Below are 23748 nucleotides of genomic sequence, written 5' to 3'. Positions count from 1 at the left end.
CTGTTCCGTGGACCTGCTTGTCTGTCACTCCGTGGCGTCACATGGCCGTGACTTCAGTAGCTAGAGAGGAGGTTTAAAATCAGTGTGATGCCTCAAACTCCATTCTCTTTTTTCAGGATTATTTTTGCCTATTCCTATTCCTTTGCTTTCTGATATGTTTTTCTCTAACACTAGGCAGTTCTCCAGTTCTGAGTAGACACTGGGAGTCGTACAAATCTAAACCTGATACCGTGGCGTTACACCCCACAGGTTGAGGGCTCAGTCCCACAAGGCTGCCCATACTTCAGAAGCTACTTGCAAGTCCAGATTGTCACCATGCTCCTCACCAACTAACTGTAAATCAGGTTCCCATGACTGCCTGCCTGAGTTCAATTAATTTGCTAGAGCTGCTCGCAGAACTCAGAGAAAAAGCTAGGGGGTGAGGTGCTCACAGTGGGGTCCAGAAGGGTCCTGAATGCAGGAGCTTCTGCCAGGATCTGGTAGGTGTCCCCAGCCCAGAAGCTCATGTGTTTTGGTACAAATTAACCTGCAGCCCCACCCCTTCCTCCTCCCAGGAGGGGCTGAAAGTTCCGAACCTCTAACCACTCAGCCCTTCGGGTGACAGCCTTCCATCCCCGAGTCACTTCATCAGCATAAACTTAGGGCTCCGATGAAGACAAAGGACACACCTGTCCCTTGGGAAATCCCCAGGGTCTTGGGGACAGACCAGATGTGTCTCTTACTCTACCACACCTTTCTGTGTAAAGTTCAGAATCAGCTTGTCTGTATCTGCACAGAACCCAGCTGAGACTGATAGGAAGTGCATTAATGGGTCATTTTGCCAAGAGTTGGAATCTTTTCTATGTTGAGCCTCCCTGTCCATGAACATGGTTTGTCTCTCCATGTGTTTAAACCTTATTAGCTTTCTTTGCTTAGCATTTTAGTTTTCAGCATTTTTTTGGAGCAGTCGTCCATGCTGTTTTTGATTATGGTTTCTGATTGTTCTTTGCTGACACGGAGGCCGGGGCGCCCGACACCTGCAGGACTGTTGCAGTTCTCTTTGATTTTAGCTGAGTTTTGGTAGTTTGTGATTTGTGAGGGATTGATCCATTTCACTAAATTGTCAGATTTACATGTTTAGAGTTATTTCATAGCATCTTTTATGTACCTTTGTTAAGGTCTGTGGGGTCTATGTAATTCCCCCCTTTCATTTATGGTTTTAGTTGGGTCTTCTCACTTTTAAAAAGCAGTCTCACTAGAGGTTTATTAATTTTACCAATGTTCTCAAAGAACCAGCTTTTGTTTTAATTTTAATATTTTTCTGTTTTCAGTTTTATTCGTTTGTGCTCCTCACTTTTTCTTCTGCTTGCTTTTGTTCCTTTAAATCTTTTGCTAATTTCTTAAGGTGCAAGCTTAGGTTTTGCTTTCTAACAGAAACATAAGGTGCGGTGGACTTGGCCCACTCCCTGTCCCCGCTGCATCGTCCAGGTGTCTTCTAATCACTCTGATTCAGTTCCGTGCACTTTTAATTTCCTTGCGGTTTCCTCCCTGGTCCCTGGGCTGTTGAGAGGAGTGTAGGGCTGCTGCTGATGGGCGGGGCTTCGCTGGCGCCTGTGCGTCGCCCTCCCCGAGCACTTTCGCCGGCTGGTGGCTGGTGGCGTCTCTGAACCCCCCTGTAGCCCTGAGCAGATCCACACTGGGGAGGGGATTCTGAGAAGCCCGCCCTCCACTCGCTGACTCACCGCAGCACAGCTTGGTGCCCTGAGCTCTCTTTTCAGGCAGAGGGCATCACAGCTAAGAATGATACAATGGAGTTTCCTGGAGCCGGGGATGTGGGCACCTGGAAAAGGGGCCTGGTGCCCAGCAAGGGAGTGAAAGGGGCCTCCAGGCTAGGTGGCCTCAGGCAGCCGGGGAGAAGCGGAGCGCCTGGGCCAGGTCCACCCGACGGGACCGTGACGTCAAATTCCGTGCATGACCAGTGTGTCTGTTGTGTGGAAAATATAATGAGGGCTTTTTCATAAAAGGATTCAAAATGTGTATTTCCTACAAAACTTCTCAGAAATTTACTGGGAGACACTCCATAAAATTAGGAGGCAAGTTAAAGAGGAAGATGAGTGGTCCAGACTACAGGTTCCCCACCTGGGAGGCCCGGACCCCAGGGAGGAGGTGGCGCCCCACACGGCAGCTGGGCCATCTACCAGGCTTGGGGCGTTCGTGGAAATGGGGCATTCTACCCGCAGGCCACAGAAGAGGGTCAGATTTGCTCATCAAGAGTGTGCTGTGGGGCCAGGACACCCCATGAGGGGCTGGGGCACCCCACTGTGGGTGCAGGGATACCCCTGAGGGGCCGAGCTTGGTGGTGGTGGCAGCTCTGTTGCAGGTCCCCACCCACGCTGAGCCAGGCCTGGGGGCGCGCAGGGAGTGTCCCCTCGTCAGTGCTGGTCGCCTCCGTCCCGGAAGTGGCAGGTGATGGGCTTGGGGGAGCACCCTGGTCCTTCCCTTACAAGAACTGGAGAAGCGGGAGGGTTCACTAGGATGCTCGGGGTGCGGGGGCCCTGTGAGCAGGGCGGGAGCAACAGGGCGGAGGCAGGAGAGCCGCCTGCAGGTCCGCAGGGCCCACGCATCCCGAGACCGAGGGCTGGAGCCGCCTGCAGGTCAGCTGCGGGCCTGGTGAAGCCCGTGCCTCGGTCCCGACCGGACCTCCAGTCCACACCCAGGCAGACGCCCGGGCCTCCACCTGCTGCACTGCCCCCTGGGGTTTGCTTCCCTTGCCTGTTAAATGTGAGGTTTTAATGCCACAGCGCTGACTCCACAGGCTGCGTCCCTCTGACTACTCATTTGAGGGTATTTCACAGAACGAAGTAGTGGTAACTTTTGGGCCGCAGGTCCCCCCTGGGGGGAGGCGGCTCTCCTCTAACAGAGGAGCCCACCTGTTTGTGTGGCAAGATTGTCCACTGTGTGTTTATCTCATTGTGTTTTCCTAAAATTCTGTCCTTCTTACTGAGGGGTTCTTACCTAATTCTAATCAGTGAGCATTCAGGAAATGGAAAAATGTACATAATTTGAAACGGATTAACCCATACTGTTTCTCATTTTCTCACTGCAAGGGAGAATGGTAAAGTGATGTCTACAGTTGGGTCCATATAGCTTAGAAAAGTGGTTACTAAGCAGCTTTCTGTACAAGTATTACTGAGAAAGGAAGCTGTCATGCTATCTGTGTCTTTATTAAATCACAGGTTTAGGATTTCACATCAAAGTTTATTCTTGTTACCATGTGAGTGTTAAAATGCCAGAATACTGGAAAATTTATCTGTCTAAAGATAGTCTTCCAACAAATTAGAATTTAGAAATGAAGATAATAAACCACAGGAATCTGGAAATGAGTCATGCAAACTTCACTCTTTTTCTCTTAAGAATCATGTCACTTTCTAGCAAGATACAGTTATGTTTATTAAGCTCATAGCCGCTTCATTTTCTTTTTCTAACTCAAGGGCTTCTCCTTTCTGAATAAAAACTGAGCTAATTTTAAGTCTATAATCCTTATTTTTGTTCTTTAAAGTCCCAAAAGCACTGAGAAGTTCCCATGCTTATCTGCACATCCTCTGTGCCCCTTCTAAGGGCAGCCTCTGGCTGGTGGCTTGCGGAATTAGTCTGTTCTGCGGACACCCCTAGGCACTGGCAGGTTTTCATGAGCTGCACAGAATTTGTTTTGGCAAAGGGTACTTTCTGTTTGCAGCAAAACCAGGGGAGAGCCCCAAAGCAGACCCAGGTCCCCAGCACACCTGGGAACCCCTCCTTCTGACAAAGTTCTAAGAAACTGGATTGTTTTTAGTTGGTGACACATCAGGACCAGAAGAGGGAGTGACAGCCTGAGTGTGAAAGACGAACCGATGAAGAGCCGTTGGACAGTGTGAGCACAGGTGACCTGGGAGGCCTGCCACCCCTCCAGCACCCTCGCCTGGGCACACATCACCTCGGCTCACCTGTGCCCACCTTGAACCCTCACCTTACCTGTGCTTATTCCGTGACTGCCCTAATGAACTGGCTGTCTTGTTTCTCTGTGGCTGGAACCTGGCCCCGTCCTCACCTTCCCCCAGAGCCTGTGTTTGGGACAGGATGGCAGCAGTGGCCTCACACCCGGAAGGGCCGTGCCAACCTTGCCCACCCACACGGGGCCTCCTTCAGAACCTGCCTTTTCTTCTCCAACGTGAGCCCGGGTTGCTCGCCTCGGGCCACGGCATGTCTGGTGGCCGCTGCTCAGCGCAGTTGTGGGAGGCGTGGTCCTCTGCTCCCTGCTGCAGGTCCGCTGTGTTGGGGAGATCTGCGCTTCGTGGAGTTCCGGAGCAGGGACAGGGTGACACACCTCGCTCCAGTGGGGACCCCAGGTCTGTCCACAGGCGTCTCCTGACCGTCTCGTGCATGACCCCACAGAAGGCTAGATAAAAACCAGTGGTGTGTCCCCACACAGGCAGATGGGGTCTGTTACCCCACGTAGATTCTGTCCTGCAGAGGGGACCTGGCCTCATCTATTCTCATTGTACTTTTGAGCCAGTTTCGAAAATTCTTTCACATTCTGACTCCTCTTTTAGTAATGAGAGCTCTTTTCTGAGGATGTATTTTATGGTCCAGGGAAGGGACTGATCAAACATGAAGGGGTGACGTGGGGCAGGATCAGCAAGTGTCACCAAAAGCCAGCCACGTGGCTTCCCAGGAAATGCTGGGCCTTCTGAGGGTGAGGAGGGTGGCGAGGGGCTCTGAGCCGCCGGGTAGGGAGATGGGGCCTCCTTGTGGGGAGGGATGGTGGGGACGCCAGGTAGGGCTCCGGCGTGGCCCTGCCCGCGTCGGGGCAGGAACAGAGCATGGAGAGGGGGCTCGGTGGCGAGGTTCGACGCACTCCTGAGGAGCCTCCCCCTACCCACGCAGGCCGCAGTCACCTCATCCCCTCTGCTGGGGGCCTGTGCGTGAGGAGCTCCAGCCCCCGCTGTGGCCGCCCACGCAGGCTGGTGCCCGGGGACCACTAGGTCAGCGGCGGATGCGCGCCGTGCCTCTTGGGTCCACTTCATATGGTTCTGGGAATGCTGGGCTTGTTGGGGGCTGCCTGCCACTTCCGTTGCTCATATACTCCTGGTGGGGGAGACCAGGGGAGAGAGAAGCCCACTCTGCCGTCCGCCGGGTGGGTGGGGCTGGCAAACCGCGACTGGAGGCCACATCCTTTCTGCCACCTGCGTCTGTAAGTGGAGTCTCGTTGGCCACAGCTAGTACGTGCTCACAGGTTGCCGGGGCTGCTTCTGCACCAGAAGGGCAGAGTGGGGCACTGGGGACAGCGGCCCGCACAGCCTGAAACACGAGCACCCAGCCACTTCCAGAAGCTTGTGGACGCCGTGCCGGGTGGGGGTGTGGTTGGCTGGTGGCACCTGGCGCTGTGGCCGCCGGTGGCCGCGAGTCCAAGCCAGCATGTGGTCTGCGTGTCCAGAACCACGCGGTCTCAGGCAGGTCGTCTCCTCAGTGCTGTTCGCTGCAGAGCTCGGGCTGGCAGCAGGGTGAGCTGCGCGTGAGGCGTGTACTCTCCCCGACTGCTGGCTTTACCCCGCAGGTTTCGTCTCTTACTTACCTCCAGATAATGGTCTTTTAGGACATTTCAGGTGAGTGCCATTCTTGTGAGGCACTCTCTCCCCCACCAGCAAACAGACCAGTAGAAATGGCTGATTGTGGTGCCCCCAGCGGGGCCCCGGGTGGCAGATGGGTAAGCCAAGGAGTCACCGGCACATGGGGTCCAGCAGTCCCTGCTGTCTGCAGTGACCGGCAGCCCCAGCACTGATCGAGTCGTGTGTGGGCCGCGTGGCCTCTGCCCCTGTTGGCCCCACACACACCCTGGAACGACAGACCAGTTCCTCAGCAAACACGCTTCTCCTTCACGTGCTCTGACTTCAGCAATTTTAGCAGTGCGCCCGCCCAGCCTGTTGAAGGGTCGGCAGGTAATGCATCCTGTGCCATCCTACTTTTTTATGAGTGCAAAAGTGTTCGGTGAAAACAGAATATAACTTAGCAGCAAATGGTGCTGCTGAATACTTCATATCCTTGTGCAGTGAACGTGGACTTTAGTACCTCCCACCCTATGTAGAAGTTGACTCAGAATGGATTCTAGAACTAAGGTAAAAGTTAAAACTACATTTTGTGGAAGAAAACATTGAGAAAAATCATTGTAACCTTGAGTCAGGAAAAAAATTCTGGGACATAACACCAAAGTCACGATCCATAAGAGGGAAATGGACAAGCCGGACGCCGTCGCCACAACGAGCTTCTTCGAAAGACATTGTTAAGAGAATTAAAGTACAAGTCAGGAGTCTGGGAGAAAATATTTGTGAATCATAATAAAAGACATGTGCCCAGAACATGACAGCACTTGAGAGTCCTCAAGACTCACTAAGGAGAAAAACATCCTGATAAATTTGGGCCAAAGACTTGAAGAGACGCGCGTGAGACAAGGGGGCCGGGACGGCGAGTCAGCTGCACCGCGCCCATCGGGAGACTGAGGCCCAGCGAGCTCCCGCAGCGCACCTGTTGGCAGGACGGGCTGCCCCGTGGGGTCAGTGAGGATGCGGCCGGGACCTACAGGCCCGCTTTGTGGGGACACGGGTCCGCTCGTGGCACGGCTGCTGCCGCCGTCGGCCCTTCCCACCAGCCCGTACCCCAGGAGCGGGGAAACACGGTTCATGCAGACTTGCACACAACGGGCCGCAGCCCCAACTGGGCACAGTATGGACCCCACCAGCCGGCAAGGGGAGAAACGGCTGTGGTTTTGAACAAGTGGTACCAAATACGAGGAACCAGAAAAGAGCATGGCCTGGCTCCGTTTATATGAAATTCTGGGAGATGTGCACTGACATTTGTGGTAGAAGGCAAACCCACAGCGGCCTGGGGACGGGGGCGCGGGCAGAGGAAGCTCGAGGGGCCCACAGCTTATCCTTGAGTGGCTGGGACAGGCACGTGGTCAGGCTCACTGAACAAACACCTCAAATAGGAACAGTTTACTGCCCGTCATATTCAACAAAGCAGCAGAGAGGTTATTCCGTTCCCCTCGATAACCAAGGGAGACGCCAGTGGGCCGCCACGTCTGCAGTCTGGTGCTTGGCTGTTGGGGCGAGCAGTTGGGGCTGGTGGGTCCCTGGGGCTGGGCGCATGGAGCACAGCTCAGAGCACCCCAACCTTCGAGGCCAGGGCAGAGCTGGGGGTCTGTGCACGTCATGGACGGTGCATATGTGCTGCTCAATTCCTATGCTAAAGCCCAGATCCCCAGTGTGATGGTGTGGGGAGTGGGCCTTTGGGGGCCCACCAGTGATGGGGTCATGCCCTCCAAAGAGGAGCACAGAGCGGGGAACCACAGCCAGGAAGAGGGTGCCAGCAGCGCCCTGAGCTCAGGCTGTGGACGGGGAGAAGTCAGCGTCAGTCTCTGAGCGCCCACCTGTGGGGCTGTGTTTCTAGATGGTGCAGACAAGGCCCTTTGTACTGGACGTGGAACGCCACCTTCCAAAGCTGGGCCAGTAGCACGTGGGTCCTTAGGACCAGTCAAGGGTAGCGGGGCACACCACGGTCACTGGGAATCTGGGCTGCACCTGTGCATGGAGGTGGCGCGGGCAGGAGGCCGTGACCCAAGGCAGTGGGTGCGGAGCCCTGCGCATCACTGGGAAGGGCCCGGACGCCCGTCACAGACCTGCCGGGGTGAAAGCACGCAGCCACGCTCTTCTCTGCGTGTTCTCGTGACTTGTCACTGACTGTAAACAAGATGTCTTCAGGAAACAGATCCCATTCATAAAACTGTCCCTGTGTTTTCTTTATAATCTGAACTTTGCACTGAGTATGACATTACAGTTCTGTACAGGTGGCCCTTGAATAATGTGGGTCTGACCCTCACAGGCCCACATATTGTGTGGATACTTCTCAATAATATACTGGACATTTAATTGGAGATTTGTGACAATAGGAAAGAGCCTGTTCTTTTCAGCAGCCCGCTGTATTGTGAGAGTGAGTATGTGATACACACAAATACAGTACAGGTGACACACCAAGTGTGTGTTGATGGGTGTTAAGTTTTAGGAGTCCATAACTTGTATTTGTGACTGTGCGATGGGGGTGGTGGCATCCTGCAATGGTCAAGGGGTCACCTGTAGTTACATGTATTTTCTTCAGATTTTTCCCCTAAAAGTTTCCCCAAGGAGGAGTTAGATTATTCTCTGACTATAAGAATAATCTTGCTTTTGTGTTAGGAAATCCAGAAAACAGAGAAAAGCATTTTAAAAATTACATGTCGTCCTGCCAGCCGCTATCTTTGGTGCATTTCCTTCCAGACTTCTGCACATTCCATGGAATAATTCCAAGTGCTCTTCACTGTGATGTGCTTGTATTTGTGAAAATCAAAGGAAACCTCGCTGTACCGCGTCAGGGGGCCTCGGAGGGAGGCCTCGCTCCCACCGTGGCCACAGCCACCTATCCCGAAGTGCAGTTCTCTGCTGCTCCCAGATAAACGTTTGGGCTGGAAAACTGAGTTTTTTGTTTTTCTTTTTGGCCAGCTAAACAGATTTAATTAATTAATTTATTTTTCTTAATTTTGTTATCATTAATCTACAATTACATGAAGGACATTATGTTTACTAGGCTCTCCCCTTCACCAAGTCCCCCCCACAAACCCCGTTACAGTCGCTGTCCATCAGCGTGTAGTAAGATGCTGTAGACTCACTACTTGTCTTCTCTGTGTTGTACAGCCCTCCCCGTGCCCCCACACACACATTATACATGCTAATCCTAATGCCCCCTTTCTTTCTCCCCGCCCTTATCCCTCCCTACCCACCCATCCTCCCCAGTCCCTTTCCCTTTGGTACCTGTTAGTCCATTCTTGGGTTCTGTGATTCTGCTGCTGTTTTGTTCCTTCAGTTTTTCTTTGTTCTTATACTCCACATATGAGTGAAATCCTTTGGTATTTGTCTTTCTCCGCTTGGCTTATTTCACTGAGCATAATACCCTCTAGCTCCATCCATGTTGTTGCAAATTGTAGGATTTGTTTTCTTCTTATGGCTGAATAATATTCCATTGTGTATATGTACCACATCTTCTTTACCCATTCATCTACTGATGGACACTTAGGTTGCTTCCATTCCTTGGCTATTGTAAATAGTGCAGCGATAAGCATAGGAGTGCATGTGTCTTTTTCAAACTGGGCTGCTGCATTCTTAGGGTAAATTCCTAGAGGTGGAATTCCTGGGTTAAATGGTATTTCTATTTTGAGCATTTTGAGGAACCTCCATTCTACTTTCCACAATGGTTGGACTACCTTACATTCCCACCAGCAGTGTAGGAGGGTTCCCCTTTCTCCACAACCTCACCAACATTTGTTGTTGTTTGTCTTTTGGATGGTAGCCATCCTTACTGGTGTGAGGTGATATCTCATTGTGGTTTTAATTTATCAGTTTCTCTGATAACTGTGATGTGGAGCATCTTTTCATGTGTCTGTTGGCCATCTGAATTTCTTTTTTGGAGAACTGTTCGGTTCCTGTGCCCATTTTTTAATTGGATTATTTGCTTTTTGTTTGTTCAGGTGCGTGAACTCTTTATATATTCTGGATGTCAAGCCTTTATTGGATTTGTCATTTACAAATATATTCTCCCATATTGTAGGGTACCTTTTTGTTCTATTGATGGTGTCTTTTGCTGTACAGAAGCTTTTCAGCTTGATATAGTCCCACTTGTTCATTTTTGCTTTCGTTTTCCTTGCCCGGGAAGATACATTCATGAAGAAGTCGCTAATGTTCACATCCAAGAGATTTTTGCCTATGCTTTTTTCTAAGAGTTTTATGGTTTCATGACTTACATTCAGGTCTTTGATGCATTTCGAATTTACTTTTGTATATGGGGTTAGACAATGGTCCAGTTTCATTCTCCTACATGTAGCTGTCCAGTTTTGCCAGCACCATCTGTTGAAGAGACTGTCATTTCGCCATTGTATGTCCATGGCTCCTTTATCAAATATTAATTGACCATATATGTCTGGGTTAATGTCTGGATTCTCTAGTCTGTTCCATTGGTCTGTGGCTCTGCTCTTGTGCCAGTACCAAATTGTCTTGATTACTATGGCTTTATAGTAGAGCTTGAAGTTGGGGAGTGAGATCCCCCCTACTTTATTCTTCTTTCTCAGGATTGCTTTGGCTATTTGGGGTCATTGGTGTTTCCATATGAATTTTTGAACTATTTGTTCCAGTTCGTTGAAGAATGTTGCTGGTAATTTGATAGGGATTGCATCAAATCTGTATATTGCTTTGGGCAGGATGGCCATTTTGACTATATTAATTCTTCCTAGCCACGAGCATGGGATGAGTTTCCATCTGTTAGTGTCCCCTTTAATTTCTCTTAAGAGTGTCTTATAGTTTTCAGGGTATAGGTCTTTCACTTCCTTGGTTAGGTTTATTCCTAGGTATTTTATTCTTTTTGATGCAATTGCGAATGGAATTGTTTTCCTGATTTCTCTTTCTATTGGTTCATTGTTAGTGTATCGGAAAGCCACAGATTTCTGTGTGTTGATTTTGTATCCTGCAACTTTGCTGTATTCTGATATCAGTTCTAGTAGTTTTGGGGTCTTTAGGGTTTTTTATGTACAGTATCATGTCATCTGCAAATAGTGACAGTTTGACTTCTTCTTTACCAATCTGGATTCCTTGTATTTCTTTGTTTTGTCTGATTGCCATGGCTAGGACCTCCAGTACTATGTTAAATAACAGTGGAGAGAGTGGGCCTCCCTGTCTAGTTCCCCATCTCAGAGGAAATGCTTTCAGCTTCTCGTTGTTCAGTGTGATGTTAGCTGTGGGTTTATCATAGATGGCCTTTATTATGTTGAGGTACTTGCCCTGTATACCCATTTTGCTGAGAGTTTTTATCATGAATGGATGTTGAATTTTGTCGAATGCTTTTTCAGCATCTATGGAGATGATCATGTGGTTTTTGTCCTTCTTTTTGTTAATGTGGTGGATGATGTTGATGGATTTTCGAATGTTGTACCATCCTTGCATATCTGGGATGAATCCCACCTTGTCGTGGTATATGATCCTTTTGATATATTTTTGAATTCAGTTTGCTAATATTTTGTTGAGTATTTTTGCATCTACGTTCATCAGGGATATTGGTCTGTAGTTTTCTTTTTTGGTGGGGTCTTTGCCTGATTTTGGTATTAGGGTGATGTTGGCTTCATAGAATGAGTTTGGGAGTATTCCCTTCTCTTCTATTTTTTGGAAAAATTTAAGGAGAATGGGTATTATGTCTTCCCTGTATGTCTGATAAAATTCCGAGGTAAATCTGTCTGGCCTGGGGGTTTTGTTCTTGGATAGTTTTTTGATTACCGCTTCAATTTCTTTGCTCGTAATTGGTTTGTTTAGCTTTTGTGTTTCTTCCTTGGTCAGTCTTGGAAGGTTGTATTTTTCTAGGAAGTTGTCCATTTCTTCTGGGTGTTCCAGCTTGTTAGCATATAGGTTTTCATAGTAGTCTTTAATAATTCTTTGTATTTCTGTGGAGTCTGTTGTGATGTTTCCTTTCTCGTTTCTGATTCTGTTGATGTGTGTTGATTCTCTTTTTCTCTTAATAAGTCTGGCTAGAGGCTTATCTGTTTTGTTTATTTTCTCAAAGAACCAGCTCTTGGTTTCATTGATTTTTTTCTATTGTTTTATTCTTCTCAATTTTGTTTATTTCTTCTCTGATCTTTATTATGTCCCTCCGTCTGCTGACCTTAGGCCTCATTTGTTCTTCTTTTTCCAGTTTCGATAATTGTGATGTTAGACTATTCATTTGGGATTGTTCTTCCTTCTTCAAGTGTGCCTGGATCGCTATGTACTTTCCTCTTAAGACTGCTTTGCTGTGTCCCACAGAAGTTGGGTCTTTGTGTTGTTGTCATTTGTTTCCATATATTGCTGGATCTCCATTTTATTTTGTTCATTGATCTATTGATTATTTAGGAGCATGTTGTTAAGCCTCCATGTGTTTGTGAGCCTTTTTGTTTTCTTTGTACAATTTATTTCCAGTTTTATACCTTTGTGGTTTGAAAAGTTGGTTGGTAGAATTTCAGTCTTTTGGAATTTTCTGAGGCTCTTTCTGTGGCCTAGTATGTGGTCTATTCTGGAGAATGTTCCATGTGCACTTGAGAAGAAAGTGTATGCTGTTGCTTTTGGATGTAGAGTTCTGTAGATGTCCATTAGGTCCATCTGTTCTAGTGTGTTGTTCAGTACCTTTCTGTCCTTACTTATTTTCTGCCCGGTGGATCTATCCTTTGGGGTGAGTGGTGTGTTGAAGTCTCCCAAAATGAATGCCTTGCATTCTATTTCCTCCTTTAGTTCTGTTAGTATTTGTTTCACATATGCTGGTGCTCCTGTGTTGGGTGCATATATATTTAGAATGGTTATATCCTCTTGTTGGACTGAGTCCTTTATCATTATGTGGTGTCCTTCTTTATCTCTTGTTACTTTCTTTATTTTGAAGTCTGTTTTGTCTGATACTAGCACTGCAACACCTGCTTTCTTCTCCCTGTTGTTTGCCTGAAATGTTTTTCCAGCCCTTGACTTTTAGTCTGTGCATGTCTTTGTGTTTGAGGTGAGTTTCTTGTAAGCAGCATATAGATGGGTCTTGCTTTTTTATCCATTGTATTACACTGTGTCTTTTGATTGGTGCATTTAGTCCATTTATATTTAGTGTGACTATTGAAAGATGCGTACTTATCGCCATTGCAGGCTTTAGATTTGTGGTTACCAAAGGTTCAAGGTTAGCCTCTTTAGTATCTTACTGTCTAACTTAACTCGCTTATTGAGCTGTTATAAACACTGTCTGGTGATTCTTTATTCCTCTCCCTTCTTATTCCTCCTCCTCCATTCTTTATATGTTGGTTGTTTTATTCTGTGCTCTTTTGTGTTCCCTTTAACTGCTTTTGTGGGTAGTTGATTTTATTTTTTGTCTTTAGTTAGTATTTGGTTGGTCTGCTTTCTTTGCTGTGACTTTATTTTCTCTGGTAACATCTGTTTAGCCTTAGGAGTGCTCCCGTCTAGAGCAGTCCCTCTAAGATACCCTGTAGAGGTGATTTGTAGGAGGCAAATTCCCTCAACTTTTGCTTGTCTGGGAATTGTTTAATCCCTCCTTCATATCCAAATGATAGTCGTGCTGGATACAGTATCCTTGGTTCAAGGCCCTTCTGTTTCATTGCATTAAATATATCATGCCATTCTCTTCTGGCCTGTAAGGTTTCTGTTGAGAAATCTGACGTTAGCCTGATGAGTTTTCCTTTATAGGTGACCTTTTTCTCTCTAGCTGCCTTTAAAACTCTTTCTTTGTCCTTGATCCTTGCCATTTTAATTATTATGTGTCTTGGTGTTGTCCTCCTTGGATCCTTTCTGTTGGGGGTTCTGTGTATTTCCGTGGTCTGATCGATTATTTCCTCCCCCAGTTTGGGGAAGTTTTCAGCAATTATTTCTTCCAAGATACTTTCCATCCCTTTTCCTCTCTCTTCTTCTTCTGGGACCCCTATGATACGGATATTGTTCCTTTTGGATTGGTCACACAGTTCTCTTAACATTGTTTCATTCCTGGAGATCCTTTTGTCTCTCTCTATGTCAGCTTCTATGCGTTCCTGTTCTCTGCTTTCAATTCCATCAATGGCCTCTTGCATCCTATCCATTCTGCTTATAAACCCTTCCAGAGTTTGTTTCATTTCTGCGATCTCCTTTCTGGCATCTGTGATCTCCTTCCGGACTTCATCCCATTTCTCTTGCGTATTTCTCTGCATCTCTGTCAGCATGTTTATGATTCTTATTTTGAATTCTTTGTCAGGGAGACTGGTTAGGTCTGTCTCCTTCTCTGGTGTTGTCTCTGTGATCTTTGTCTGCCTGTAGCTTTGCCTTTTCATGGTGATAGGAATAGTCTGTAGAGCTGGGACGAGTGACGGCTGGAAGGACTTCCCTTCTTGTTGGTTTGTGGCCCTCCTCTCCTGGGAGAACAGCGGCCTCTAGTGGCTTGTGCTGCGCAGCTGCGCGCAGACAGGGTTTCTGCTTCCTGCCCGGCTGCTATGGAGTTAATCTCCGCTGTTGCTGTGGGCGTGGCCTGGCTCGGGCAGCTGCTCCAAGATGGTGGAGTCGCGTTGGAGGGGGAGCGGCTGGGAGGCTATTTATCTCCGTGAGGGGCCTCTGAGCTGCCCTGCTATCCAGGGGTTAGGGCGCCCAGAGTTCCCCGGGATTCCCAGCTGCTGGGCTAAGTGTCCCGGGATGCTTCCGTCCGGCCATGGGGTCCTTGTCCCTTTAAGACTTTCAAAAAGCATTCGCTCTTCTTTGTCCCCGGGGTGCCAGCTGCAGGGACCCGCTCACAGGTCTTACTGTCCTGTTTCCCTAGCATCCAGGGCCCCCTGGGCACGCACTGTGTCTGCGCTCTGGCCCGGATGGCGGGGGCTGGGTGTTCGGCAGCCCTGGGCTCCGTCTCCCTCCCGCTCTGCCTGCTCTTCTCCCGCCGGGAGCTGGGGGGAGGGGCGCTCGGGTCCCGCCAGGCCGGGGCTTGTATCTTACCCCCTTCGCGAGGCGCTGGGTTCTCTCAGGTGTGGATGTGGTCTGGCTGTTGTCCTGTGTCTTCTGGTCTCTCTTTTAGGAAGAGTTGTATTTGTTGTATTTTCAAAAATACATGTGGTTTTGGGAGGAGATTTCCGCTGCTCTACTCACGCCGCCATCTTGGCTCCGCCTCTGGAAAGCTGAGTCTTATTTCTAAGGCTGACATGATTTGCATGCTAAGTAATCTCCAGTTCTAGCTCCTATTTCAGACTCTGATTTTGGCACTTGTATACATAGTGTTTTTTATGAACACCATTATCAGGTACAATTATCAAATGCATAGAATTCACCCTTTAAAATCGACAAGTCAGTGTTTCTGGCACGCTTGCCAAGTTGGGCAGCCGTCACCACTGCCGAAGTCCACAAGATCCCAAGCCCCCAAAGGAGACCTGTCCCCACTAGCAAGAGCTCCCCCAGTGCCTGGCGCCCGTCGGTCCACAGTCTGGCTCTGGACATGTCACGGGAATGGGCTCGCGTGCTGTGTGGCCTCTGTAACCAGCCTCTCTGGCTGAGCATCATGTTCTCGGGTTCGTCTGTGTTCCGGTGTCAGGAGTTGATACCTTTCTGTGGCTGGTGGCTTTCCGGCACGTGCTGGTGGGCTTTTGAGGGGTTCCAACTTTTTGGCTGCTCTGAATAACGCCGCTGGAACGTCCGCACGGGCTTCTGTATGGACAGACATTTTCAGCTCTCGGGGAACACACCTGGGAGTGGAGCTGCTCTGGGTCCAACACCACGCTGTTTCCGTGGCTGCTGCGCCCTCTTACATCCCCGCCGGCCGGTGTGAGGTCCCATTTCTCCTATCATCACCGACCCTTTATTAGGCCTTCCTTATTGTAGCCGACCTGGTGGGTCTGGCGTACCTTATTGTGGATTTAATTTGCGTTTTCGTGCTCTCTAGCAATTTTGAGCATCTTTTCATGCTGCCCTTTGTATTTCTTCTCCCGAGAAATGTCTATTCCAGTCCTCTACCCATTCTCAAAAATTGGCTTGTCTTTTTGTTGTTGAGTTATAATAATTCTTTATATGATCTGGATACTAGATCCTTGCTACGTATGTACTTTGTAAATATTTTCTTCCATTCTGCGTGTTATCTTTGCACTTTCTTGATAGCATCTTTTGAAGCACAAACTTTTCAATTTTTATTAAGTTCAATTACCTATTTTTTAATTTTTTTGGTTGCTCATGCTTTTGTTGTCATGCATAAGAAACCATTGCCTGATCTAAGATCAGGAAGATTCACACCTATGTTTCCTTCTAAGAGTTTTATAGTTTGAGCTCTTATATTTAGATCCTTGATCCCCTTTGCATTAATTTTTGTATATGGTGTGAGGTAAGGGTCCAACTTTAATCCTTCACTTTTGCTTGTGGACCATTAGCTGCAGCACCATGAGTTGAAAAGCACCTCTCCCCAACATTGTCTTGGCATCCTTGTTAAAAGGCAGTTGATCACAACAGGTGGGCTTGTTTCAGACTCACCGGTCTGCTCCACTGACCTCTGTGTCTGTCCTGACGCCAGGCCCACAGTCCTGATCGCTCGGGCTTTGTGGTTTTGGAATCGGGAAGTGTGAGTCCTCCAACTTTGTTCTTTTTCTAGGTCATTCTGGCTATTCTGGGTGCAGTGCATTTCCATATGACTTTAGGGTAAGTTTATCATTTTCTGAAATATAAAAAAAAGGCAGCTGGAATTTTGATAGGAATTAGGCTGAATTTGTACATCAGTCGGGGAGTATTACCATCTTAATATTCACTCTTTCCATGAAAATGGGATGCCCCTTCCATTTATTCAAGGCTCTGATTTCTTTCTAGGGTGTTTTATAAGTTCCAGTGCCTAAGTCAGGCACTCTTTTATTAAATTATTTTGAGTATTTTATGATGCTGTTACAAATGAATTTTCTTAAGTTCAATTTTGGATTGTTCTTTGCTGTGTCTAGAAGGACAGCTGCGTGTTGTGCATGGGTCCTGTACCCTGAAGCGTTGCTGAGCTTGTTAGCACCGTGGTGTGTGTGCGTGCGTGTCCCTCAGGCTGCTGCTTATAGGGCAGCATCGCCTGCAGGTTGAGATAGTTTTACTTCTGCTTTTCCAAACTAGAAATAAAACACCTTTTAAGCTTTTCTTCCTAATTGTTCTGGCCAGAACTTCCAGCATAATGTTGAATTAAGTGGTGAGAGTGTATATTCTTGTCTTATTCCTGATGTTAGGGAAAAAGCTTTCAGAGTTTCACCATTTTAAGCACATTAGCTGTGGGGTTTTTGGTAAATACCCTTTATCAAGTTAAGAAAGTTACCTTGTACTCCTACATTGACTAGTTTTGTCATGAAAAGGTATTGGGTTTCGGCAAATGCTTTTTCTGCCTCTGTGGAGACAATGGTGTCGTTTTCATCCATTGTTCTCTTAACATGACATATTACGTGGATTGAGTTTCGTATGTTGAACCCTTCTTACAGTCCTGCTGCAAATACCACCTGGTCACAGTGCGGATCCTTTTTCTATGATAATGGACTCAGCTCGCTAATATTTGTTGAAGATTTTTGCAACTGTCTCCCTAAGTCATTGGGTGTGTGGTTTCCTTGTGTATTTTTGAAACCAACTTTGATGGCAGGGTGCCACTGGCCTCAGAGAGAGAGGAGGTGTTCCGGTCTCTCTTTTTGGGAGAGTTTGTGAAGGAGTGGCGTTAATTTGTAAACATTTGGTAGGATTTTCCAGTGAAGCCATCTGGTCCTGGGATTTCCTTTGTGGGAAGCTTCTCTGCTTCTCATTGAGTCTCTCCCTGGTTATACATCTGTTCGTATCTTCTGTTTTCTAAGTCAGTTTTGATGGTTTGTGTTTTTCTAGGAATTTGTTCCATTTCATCTAAGATATCTGGTTGTTATCTATATGCTTTATGCCATTTTTGGTTTTTTTGTCACAATTAAGAACAGCATGTTTACTTTCATTTTCACATGAAGCTTTAACATCAGTCGTGAGTGGGGTGGCGGCAGGAAGGTGTGTTCCTCGTTAACACGGGCGCTGAGTGCTAACCTGGGAATGGTGGCCTGCGCATGGCTGGATTTGGCCTCTGACCTGCCCCAGTCCATCTGTCGGGGGCTGGACACCATAGATCTGGCTTCGTGTCCCTTGAACCTTTGTACCTACAAAGAAGGGCAAATTCATTTGTCACTCTCTGCATGACATTTGTGGGAAATAAATTACAGGTTCTTTGTGACCAGCTGTTCTCTGTTAATTCTGTCAACACTAATTGCCTCTAGGTTTTCACCTCCAACGGCCCAACCGTGATCATGCCTACCTGGTTCTGCTCTCGAGCGTGGTTCTCCCACGTGGGCCCGTTTGACGAGGGCGGGCGGGTAAGTGTGGGGCCCCTGCAGGTTCCGCCTATGGGGCAGGGCCTGGGGGAGTGCTGTCGTTGCCCGGGGTGTGTGGGCCTGCCACACCCCAGCCCTTCTGCCTGTGGGCACCAGGCCCTGGTCTCCTACCAGCCTCCTGGCACCCAGGGGTTAGGAAATCGCCTTCCATGAAGGGTGTCCGGCACTGCTGCTCGGGGCCTGTGGCACTGCGTTTGTTCTGCCAGAAGCAGGGGATTTCTGTGTGAAGGCTGCCAGCACCGGGCGTCAGGCCCTGACTCCTGCCTGCCAGGGCCCAGGCCCCAGGCTGCCTCTTCCTGGCTTAAAGCTGTTTGCAGGGAAGGGCAGGACGTGGGTGGTGGTGGCTGTGTGGCCTCCGGGTACAGCAGGAGGGAACGGCCTGTCCTTTGTGCGGGGCGCCCTGGTGTCCGTGCCCACTGAGTCTGGCCCTTCCTGGCAGCTTACCTTCCTGCGGGGCACACCTGCAGGGGCTCAGCCCGGCCGATCCCCAGCACCTGCCTAGAAGTGGAGCCTCACAGTCTCCCACTGCTGGGCTGGAGGCAGGAGGGAACCTGGATACACAGAAGCTGGCAGAGTTCTGGGGTTCTGGGGTCTGGAAATCCAAGCCAGAAGCTGGGGGCAGTGACTCGTCGTGTCCCCAGGACTGGCCTGGGCAGGAGTGTTTATGCCAAGCTCCCGTTCTCCTCCTCCTGTCCTGGCAGGCCTGTGGGGTCATAGCCACCCCACCTGAGGACCCCCAGTCTCAGGGACTTTGGCTGTGCTGGGAAGCAGGCGCCAAAGTGGGAGAGATGACAGAGCGTTATTTTCCAGGCAGGGTGGCCTCCCCGCCAGCAGATTCTCCCTGAAACTAGAAGAAAAGGGTGGGCGGAGGGAAGCCCAGTGTCTCCCTGGGTGACACACCACCAGGAGCTGCTGTTTACATTCTTCTGCAGAAAATGGTGCAGAGTGGTTACCCGGGAGACACTCCATGGGAAACAGATACGTCCTCAAATCACAGCCATGAGCAGACTCAGAATGTGGGCACACACCAGCTCCCCTAGCTCCTGTCAATTCTGCCTGGAAAAGAGGCTCCTGGAGAAAAGAAACCCCATCTCTGCCTCTGTACCGGGGATCAGGGATCAAAGACCAGGGACAAGAAACCAGAGACTGGGGACCAAGGATCGGGCAGCCGAGACCAGGGGTCAGGGGCCATGGTGTGATGGCACCGTGGCTGGAGAACAAGGATTGGCCGTGTGAGGAGACAGGGAGCCCACCACCAGGACTGCAAGGACATGTGTTTTCAAGGTTCTGTGAGACGCTCCCAGAGAAGCAGGTTGAGCTGAAGGGTTCTTCCAGGGGGCACCCCCAGGGGAACACAGATGCCTGTCCTGGGCTTGGGCCTGACCTCAGCGACTCTCGCTGGGCCTCCGAGAGGTGCCGAGGTCCAGCAGGGCCAAAGGACTGTGGCTCTGGTCCTGTGAGAAGGGCTGAAGCGGCAGGCGCCGGATGCGCAGGTGAGGGTGGCAGCTGGGGTGAGCGGGACCTGGGAAAGTGACGGTGCGGAGCAGGGCGGGAGGGAGGGGTCAGCCTGGGAGGGGCGCCTGATCACGGCCGAGGGTGCCAGACACCCCAGGAGGCGCCGTTCAGGCCATGAAACAAGAAGAAAAGCACCAAGACAGCATCTGCGGGTCGGGAATGGCCGGCGTGTGCCCGAAAGCGTGCTGTGCCGAGAGGCTGCAGCTTCCCTGGGGCTTGCGCAGTCGGTCCGGGGGACCGTTGGGCTGTGGGGCCTGGTTGGCCCCCTGGCTGGGGGTCAGGCTGTTCTCAGTTGCTGGGTCTCAGCAACTGTCTCTCTGACACACTTACTTCATTGTGTAATTTTCATTTTCTGACTTATTTTCCTACATTTCTTCAATGTCCCTCATTAAATTTTTACTCAAATCTGCTCTCCCTCAAGAGCCTCGTAACTTAGCCTTTATTTTCTCGTATGAGCCCTCTCTACCTCTTCCTTGAGGGGTTTCCTGAGGCGTGACGTGCACACCATCGCAGTGCACAGCGTGCTCCGGCAAGGCCACGGGAGGCACCGCCGCTGCAGTTGGAATGGGGACGTCAGGCAGGCCCGTCCCCGGCGGAAGCCCTGAGCCTGGCGGCCCGCCGGCTCCCCCTCTGCGGGGCCCAGTCCTGCATATGGGTATTGGACTTCTTACTTGAGAATTCCGCCTGGGGGGTCATCTCCGCGTTCCACCATCTGGGTGGTGGAGGAGCTCTGCCCCGTTCGTGGTCTGTGTGGTCCGCCTGCAGCTGCGTGGTCCTGGTCCCCAGTGGGTAGCACGATGCCCAACACACGATGGCCCCCCGGGCCCGCGGTGAGGCAGTTTCCCCGGAGGGTTTGGGGTGGGCCCGGAGGAGGGGGGGCGTCCTCCACCCGCTTCCCTTTGTCCCGCATGACCCAAATCCCTTCCCACAGGCTCTGAGGCGCGAGGCACCCCTAGCCCACCGCAGCTTCCGGGACCCCGCGGTGCGCGTGGGCACTCAGCACGCCGGGCCCAGTGCTCCGTGCTCCCAGCCGCCCTGACCTCCCATCTCGGCCTCTGCGTTTCCAGCTGGTCAGGGAGCCTGGGCTCCTGTGAACAGGCACCTGCCAGGCCAGCCAGGTGGGGGGTGGGAAGGAGCGGGTGGGACACGGACAGAGCGCTACCTCGTGCCGAGCATGGTGCCCTCTGGCGCCTCCTCGCGCTGAGTTATTTTTCCCAGAAGTAAGGAAGCCTTGAGGGTGAGTTCTTCTAGGCTGAGGAGAGAAACACCTTTATTCGTCTTTCTTAAACTGTACAGTGCACGATTACATGTGCTCTTTAAAGGAACCTTTTAAAGTGCAGAAAATTAGAAAAAAGAAAAGTACACAGCCCGCCTGTGACCCCCGTCACCCACAGCTGCTCTGTGCTTTGCGTCCTTCCGTCCTCACTGCGATCGCTTAGCGGAGCCGTAAACAGTGTTGGAACTTGACTTCCGCTGTACCGTTTTCCCATAAACAAATGCACAGCGTCAGTTCCTGCACAGACGCGGTCAGGGCTGTGTGCCACCCTCACCGTGCCCGGGTGACAGGGTGTGCCTGGCTGTCCCGTCATTAGCAAGGTGTGGGGACCGGAGGGCTGTGTGGACGCACTCCATCATGCCGCCGGGGGCCAGGACTCTTGGATGGCGGTGGCAGCCTTCGGTGCTGACCGTGGCATTTCAGTGCCAACTTGAGACAACAGACCCTCAGGGAGGGTGGCCACAGCCCTTGCAGGGTCCAGGCTGAGCCAGGAGGTGGCAGCAGGCAGGGTCCCCCTTCCTCCAAAGGTGACCGGCCACCAGGCTCTGAGGACATCTGAGGCTTGTGCTGGGGAGATGGACAAGCGAGGCAGCAGCCGAGGCCATGGGCTCCTCTGGGAGCACGTGGCAGAGCTGTGCCACACCTGCCTTGGCGGGACCTGCCCGAGGTTCGAGAGCTGCCGGGAGCAGGAAGGGCTGAGCCAGCCAGCAGCAGGCGAGGACTGTGAGCACCCAGCCTGCAGGAATGTGTGTCCCAGTGGCTTCGACAGCTGGGTACGGGCTGGCGCCAGGCTCCGTCCGCTGAGGGTCCAGCTGCCTGCTGCCGAGAACTGGGGTGGTGAGCCCTCTGCTCTCCTGATTTTCATTCCCGAATTTAAGAAAGTAAAAGGGCGCCGACCGACCACAGGCCCTGAGGCCCAGGCCCTGGAGAGAGAGCAGGGTGCCCCTTCCCTCCAGGCCGGGGGCTGGTGTCACCAGATGGAAAGCCCGCAGGACCCTTCAGGCAGAGCCCCTGGCCCAGGGAGCGGGTCTTTCTCAGGTCAGAGGTCAGCCTGGGAGCTCTGCTCCTGCAGCCCCTTCTATCTTGAAGGTACTTCATGGGGTCTCGTGTCCATGTGTTGGGGCCGCTGGGCAGGCAAACTCGCTGTGACCTCAGGGACCAAGCTGGGAGCCGGTTCGGGGGGGTCCTGTCTGCTCATCAGAAGAATTTGATGCGGGGATGTGTTCCGTGGTGAGCAGACATGGACCAGCAGCACCCGTGCCCGCTCTCGCCTGCAGGGCGTGCCCGAGGACCTGCTCTTCTTCTACAGCCACCTCAGGAAGGGCGGCGGGGTCGTGCGAGTGGACCAGAGCCTCCTCCTGTACCGCTACCACCCGCACGCGGCCACACACGCCGTCCTCGAGTACGTAGGTCCCGCGGCTGCACTTGGGGGGTGGGTGAGGGGCCAACACGGGTGCCCAGGGTCAGCTCTCTGCCACAGGCAGCGGATCTGGAGGGTGGTGGGCGTGTGTGCATCTTGAGGTCTGTGCCCCAGCTGCCCCAGGATGAAGTCCAAATGCCTGTTCTCATGTTCTAAAGGGCAGTAGAACCACATGTACATGCTGTTCTGGGGTGTTGCTCTCATTTGCTTTGAGCTGATGGGACTCTGAAAGTGCACCCTGCGCCCACAGAAGGGAGGCCATGTGGACACACCCAACTTGGGGCGTCACAGGGAGGCCTGCCAGTCCCTCGCCCTCTTCCCCCATTGGTGCGGGCCCGTGTCCCCTCAGGCTGCAAGGCCACTGGCCCAGGCCTTGGTGGCTGGGCTGCACTCAAGGCTCCCTGCTGGGCACGCAGGCATGGTGCAGAAATGGAGGAAGGGTAAAGGAAAGTAAGGGTGTGCTTTTCTTTCTTTAGTTTGAACCATGTGTGCACATGTGTGGGCACTTTCCTCACTGTGTCTGCTTGGTGCCATGCTCTCACAGTGCTGTTCATTCTTGGGGATGGGGAGGCATAGGGCCCTCGGCAGATTACCGTAGGGGACCCTCTAAACACAAGGAGCTCAACACAGGCAACTGCATTCACGCTTCCTCTGCCGTCTGCCTAGAGGGTATGAGACTCGTGGAAGGTCGTGGCTTCCCAGGGGGCACTCCTGTCCTGGGAGGCCTGATGCCCATGGTCAGGGGGGGCGTGGTGCCAGTAGGTGTGATTACGGTGTGTGGGGCCCCAGACTGCAGCGTCTATACTGACTGGGGAGGCCCTGAATATGTCCAGTGTTAAAACTTAGCATCTTGGTTTTCCAGCTCTAAGCAACAGAACTTGATTTTTTTCTCATGTCTTTTGTTAAGTCTGATTTTTCATGCAGTAGCTTCAGTGGAGCTTCCCAGTGAATGAGACTCATTGCAAGTATTTACACATAGGGAAGGAGGCCATTTCTCGGAGGACATAACAGTCCTAAATGTTTACACCCCCAGTCAGAGTTTCCAAATACATGAAGCAAAAACTGACAGAAATAAAGGGAGAGAAACAAATCGGTTACAGGTGGAGATTTTTACACTCCTGTCTCAGGAGTTGATAGACGTAGAGGAGAAATCTGTGAGGATTCGGGACATTCCAGCAGCACCGGGAACCAGCCCGACGAAATAGATCAACAGAACGTGACACTCGGCTGCAGAATAGACATTCTTTTAAATTGCAAAATAGACAATATTTTATACCACAAAACAAGTCTGACACAGAATTAAATTAGAAACCATTAAGACATATTGAAAATCCAAAATATTTGGAAATTAAGAAAAAAATGACAAAGGAAATTAGCAAAAAATCTAATTCGATGACAATTGAAATGATGTCAAAATTTGTGGAATTTAGTGAAAGCAGAGTTTATGGCAAATTTTTATAGCTTTAAAAGCTCATACAAGGATGCCCACTGTCCCCACTTCTATTCAACATAGTACTGGAGCTCCTCGCCACGGCAGTCAGACAACACAAAGAAATAAAAGGCATCCAGATTGGCAAGGAAGGAGTT

General features: G+C 50.6%; 1 protein-coding gene across 14 annotated transcripts in view; it reads left to right on the top strand.

Moving 5' to 3' along the window:
- B3GNTL1 (UDP-GlcNAc:betaGal beta-1,3-N-acetylglucosaminyltransferase like 1) overlaps nt 1-23748 on the top strand; it is a 71905-nt gene that overhangs the window by 31790 nt on the left and 16367 nt on the right. For 7 of the 14 annotated variants that reach the window (XM_057501900.1, XM_036910783.2, XM_036910781.2 and 4 more), the window contains 2 exons: nt 17837-17932; nt 22019-22143. In XM_057501900.1, the coding sequence (XP_057357883.1) occupies nt 17837-17932; nt 22019-22143 (221 nt within the window). Of the gene's footprint in view, nt 1-16212; nt 16233-17836; nt 17933-22018; nt 22148-23748 lie in introns of those variants that run through there. The other 7 variants (XR_005029938.2, XR_005029940.2, XM_036910784.2 and 4 more) reach the window with 3 other exon arrangements.

The sequence above is a fragment of the Manis pentadactyla genome, chromosome 4 (genome assembly GCF_030020395.1).
Source record: "Manis pentadactyla isolate mManPen7 chromosome 4, mManPen7.hap1, whole genome shotgun sequence".
In the NCBI taxonomy this organism is placed as follows: Eukaryota; Metazoa; Chordata; class Mammalia; order Pholidota; family Manidae; genus Manis; species Manis pentadactyla.
The sequence above is the reverse complement of the archived record's forward strand: the minus strand, read 5'-3'. Positions and strand labels throughout refer to the sequence as shown.